The 4707-nt window shown below is 40.7% G+C and overlaps 1 protein-coding gene across 2 annotated transcripts in view; it reads left to right on the top strand.

The window, feature by feature from the left end:
- Positions 1-4707, top strand: part of UBE2D2 (ubiquitin conjugating enzyme E2 D2) — a 31883-nt gene that overhangs the window by 9399 nt on the left and 17777 nt on the right. For both annotated transcript variants that reach the window (XM_049829201.1, XM_049829200.1), the window contains exon 2: positions 3085-3148. In XM_049829201.1, coding sequence (XP_049685158.1) covers positions 3085-3148 — 64 coding nt within the window. The remainder of the gene's footprint in view (positions 1-3084; positions 3149-4707) is intronic.

Below are 4707 nucleotides of genomic sequence, written 5' to 3'. Positions count from 1 at the left end.
TTTCCCCCACCCACTGTGGGGGAGTGAGTGAATGTTTGTATGGTGTTTAGCTGTCTGCCTGGTTAAGCCACAACACTGGGGCTTGAATTGAGAGTTGTTGCTAAACTTTTCCAAGCACAAGGAGCTTATGCATTGCTTTTTACATGGGTGTTTTAATCTGTGATGTTTCAATCTGAATTTATAGAGTAGAACCTGAAATGCTGCCCTAGGTGAGAGCTGCATCACTGAGACAAGTGGTATGAGTGTTGTTAAGTCAGCTCTTTCCAGTGAGATACTATATATGGCTTCAGAAAACCAAAGTATTCCTGCTAGGTGGAACTGAAGATTGAAGAGAAAGGAATAGTATTTTGAGGAGAAACAGGGCTGCTACTAACTGAACTTCATTGTTACCTCTGCATCTGTTGTGAGACTTACCTCGTGGTATCACTGAAGATGTGTTGTTCCACACAGCTTGAAGTGGCACTTTTGAGCAGTGGGATGTAGGGTGAATGTTGGGGCAGCTTTGGAGCTGTGTATTCTACTAGGTGGTAGAATATGTTGTCAAGCTGCAGCTTGTGTTTGTAACTCTTTCCCCTTTACAGTAGGGAAGGTGCATGCTGGGTTCTTAAATATAATCCGTGGTAGGTTGTGATATTATATGGAGAACCTGGATTCTTACAATTGTACTCCTTCTGGGTCTAGTGTTGTTGCATCATATTTATGCATAAAACAGGAGTGAAGGGGATGGGGAAAGTGGTAAGGAAGAGAGGTTTAGATGTGGGGTTTTTTTTGGTAATAGATGTGTTTGGGGTTTTGAGTACTGTAGCATTAAATTGTCTTTTTCAGAAGATTAGGGTCCAATAGTATTTGGAAGTGGACTGTGCTCTATCCACTTAGAGTAGTGTATTCCTAAGTTTTCATGCCTGTACTTCTGAATTTGTGCATGTGAAGACTTCGTTCTCTGTAGCTGTGACTAAAGTGACCACAAAGAAGGTGTGTGGTCCTTCAGGTGCTGGTGAAGTTGTGTGTAAGTGGCTGCATGTTCCTTTGCACTGACTGCACAAGGTGTTTATTGGCTTACTGATGCTAAAGCAGAGCACAGTGCAGTCTGCTACTCTATTTTTCAGACTGTTACTATCTGAGAACTTTTATAGTACATGCACTTCTCTATGGTGGACCAGTATTCTTTTGTTGCTCGGGATGATACTCAACATATTTAATGTTCTGGAGTTAAAGCAGAGGTGTACAGCAGGTGGTGTGAAGTGTGTTGGTGGGGAGGGAGAATGCATTACTGATCTTTATTCTGATACTTGCAACCAGGAGGTAAGGAGGGAGTCCTCAGTTGGGTGAAGTTAGCTACTCCGAACTGACATGCATAACTGACAAAACTGAAGGGCTTTCCTCCTTCAGAGGATATCTGGAGATGCTCCCCACCTTCAGGAGGGAGTAGGCTCTTCAGCAGGTGCTGCATGCTTAATATCTACGCCTGTCCAAGTCTGTGCTGAACCATGAAGTGTGGGTCAGCACTCTTAAGAAGTTCAGTAGGAGGACTAGAAAAGCTTCAGTAGTCTGGTGTCAAGTCAGGAGCTTTCAGCTGGGCTCTTAAGAAGTTGGGAGCTGCTGAGAGCAAAACCAAACTTGTGTGTGCAAAAAACTAGTCAGGGTCTGTGAAGCTTTGTATCTCCACTGCAAGACTTCTGGGGGACTGCATGCTGAGGGGAAAATCCCGAGATTAACCTGTTTGATGTAAGGCAGCGTTCTTGTGTTGCAACAGAAGAGAAGAGGGTTTGGTTAGTGGTGGCCTCCCAGTTCATGGGAAGTAGAAGCTGGAAAATCCCAGAGATCATCTATTCAAGAGCTTAAATACTGCCTGTAAATAACAAAAGGCCATTAAGTGGCAAGCTTTTTTCCATTCCTGCAATTAGCTTGTCTTGATCATTGTCCTTAAATGTTTTGTCTATCAAAAGCTTCAGATAAGTCTGGTATCTGAGATTCCTGTTGCTGGTAACCCTTGCAGGCTGTGAGGTGAAAAGCTGAATGCACAATGGGCCAATGGCAGCATTGGAGTGTTTCCTGAATGCTGGATTTAGTTGTCCTCATAATGGTTGTCTGGTGTTTATGTTTGGCTTTCTAGACTGAGCTAGCACAGAAAAAAGTTAATACGTTTGGGCCCATCATGCAAAGCAGGTCAGTGGCTGAGCCAGAAATAGAGCAGGCAAAGTCTGACTTTGAAGTTTTATTCTATTTGCACTTCCTGCTAAATGTCCACTTCCTGAGCAAATTGGTAATTCTGGTGACAATGTGTGGACTATCTTTCTGATCTGGGCTGAAACTTTGCTTCAAATGGAAACTTGGTATAGTCAGAAGTGTTCTGAATTACTCAACCTGTTCAGCCAGAGCAATTGAGACTCATAATAGGATTTCTTCAGAGGAAAATTTGACTGACACAGCTACTTGAAAAGTGAGGATTTCCATTCACAGGCTAGCAGTTCTATAGGTACAGAAGGCCTTGCATTTTATTCCATTTAACCACCTATATTCACTGATGCATACATTTGGAGACAAAACAACCATAGGTTATTGAAGTCTTGTATACTGCAAAAAGGATACTGCAGGCTTGAGATTATAAACTAAATTACTATAGCTGGAGCAGCCTGCAAGCTGTTGCAATACAGGGGATAAAATAAGACTGATACTGAGAGTCATTGGATTGAGGCCATCTTGTCTCTCTGTGACCTGGAGATAGTGGAATATGTAATGCCTTGGTACTGCTTGGGATCTCTTTAAGTTCTATTATCAGTGAAGGCGAAGTTGGTAGACCCTATGACTTGATGAGTATTGCTGTGACTTAATACAGTGTAGAAACCTAGAGAGGTGACTGATGCATATGCCAAATGTGTTACCTGGATTTAAGATGCAACTTTGCTTTCTGGGGTCCTGAGTATTAGTTTTGTGGTGTTGCCATTCTTGTGGTTTCAGGAAACTCATTAGTGTGAGCATTATGTTCATGAGCAAGAATGGTAGCCAGAGTGCCCCTAACAGCTTTTTAAGCAATAACATGATTAGTTTTGAAATTAAATGAAATAAACTGTTCCTGTTTTTTAGGAGTTGAATGATCTGGCACGTGATCCTCCAGCACAGTGTTCAGCAGGGCCTGTTGGTGATGACAGTAAGTATGCTACTATTGGCAAACACCTGCAGTCTCTAATTTTTTTCCTTTTTCTTCTGAAGTGAAACGTCCAGTTCCTTAGCAAGGAGAACCCTTCTGTTTCTTTTGATTAGAGTACTAGATACTACTTCATGTACTAATCTTAAATTTGTTGTTCTTCTGTATCTCCTAATACCTTCCTTGTATATCATGGGAGACCTGTGTTACTCCCATTTTATTGATAGGGCAATTCTGTACACTGAGGACATCTTGAGTTACATCTTTTGAATTAACTGTTCTGGCATTCTCATAGGGCATGAAGTTCATAAACTTGAGTAGCTCTGTGGCCAAACCAGCAAGCAGCTTTCTGAATTTCTTTGACATATAAACTGTATGTGGTGTAGTCACATGGTCCTGTAGAAGTAAAACAATCTACTCCAAATACTAGGTGCTAGTACAGCAAGGTCAAGGTTAACTGTATTTTACACAGGAGTTAGTTAACACTAACATTTTTTTTAAAGAGAGTTACATGTAGTCCTTGGGGCTAAGAGGTTAAAATGTTAACAGAAGGAAAACGAGTTGGTAAATTAAAGCTTGAATAATGAAATAATGTTAGATTTTTTAAAAAAGTTTAATAGTTAGTGTGGTCAAATGAGTTACAGGAACACTGGAAACATTGCTTGTTCTTTAATCTGGTTTGTGCTAGTGTATTGTAGAGCACACCAGAGTATAAGAACTGACAAACAAGTTTGGCTCTTAATCTTTAGGCAGGATTTCACTTAGTTTGGAATACTACTTGTGGCTTTCTTAATAAGCAAAATCAGGATGTCTAAATCCTGCTGTTGTGACTAACTTGTCACTTGATATGGACATAGCTGCTTAGTATGAGATGGGAAGTGCAGGTGGAGCATCTTTAAATCACACAGTACTGTTATTTTTGAAAACTGTACTCAAATCAGTTGGCTCTGCCAGGTTCCATATAAGGGATAGCCTAGGACAGTCTTTTTGACCTACACATTAGCTCGTCATCTTTCCTGTGCAAGGTTGTCCACCTGGTGTGTCATTTGGAGTTGTTAATGTGTCTTCCTGAAGCTCCATGAGCTGTGTTGAAGCAGACAAAAGCAGCCTTTAAAGTCCTACCCTGAATTTTTTTGTCTAATATCATTTTATGGTAAGATCTACTGTCACCTTGTGTGTGTATTTTTGCTTAGGGAGGAGGGCAAGATACATTGTGTGACTTGACTTAATGGTGTTTATATGGATGCTTCTTTATCTAAGTTGTAGATAGTATTCCCCAGTCTGCTTTGATTAGCTGTGAATAAGGCAACTTAATTGTTACACTGTACTTTGTGGTGGTTTTCTGAGAGGCCTTTAAACTGCAGTGGTTTTACAAGCTGTACAGTCTTCTCCATATTAACTAGGATCTTACACTTTCTGGTGAACTGCTTTTTTTTTATAGCAGCATTAAACTCTTGGTTATAGCTTAGGTGAGCAAGAGCAGTAGGATGTTTGCAATGAGACAACAACACTTGCAAATTCACCTTTTGCTTTATAACTTTACCATGGGCCCTGATGTAAAT

Source organism: Accipiter gentilis, chromosome 26, assembly GCF_929443795.1.
Source record: "Accipiter gentilis chromosome 26, bAccGen1.1, whole genome shotgun sequence".
Taxonomy (NCBI): Eukaryota; Metazoa; Chordata; class Aves; order Accipitriformes; family Accipitridae; genus Astur; species Astur gentilis.
The sequence above is the reverse complement of the archived record's forward strand: the minus strand, read 5'-3'. Positions and strand labels throughout refer to the sequence as shown.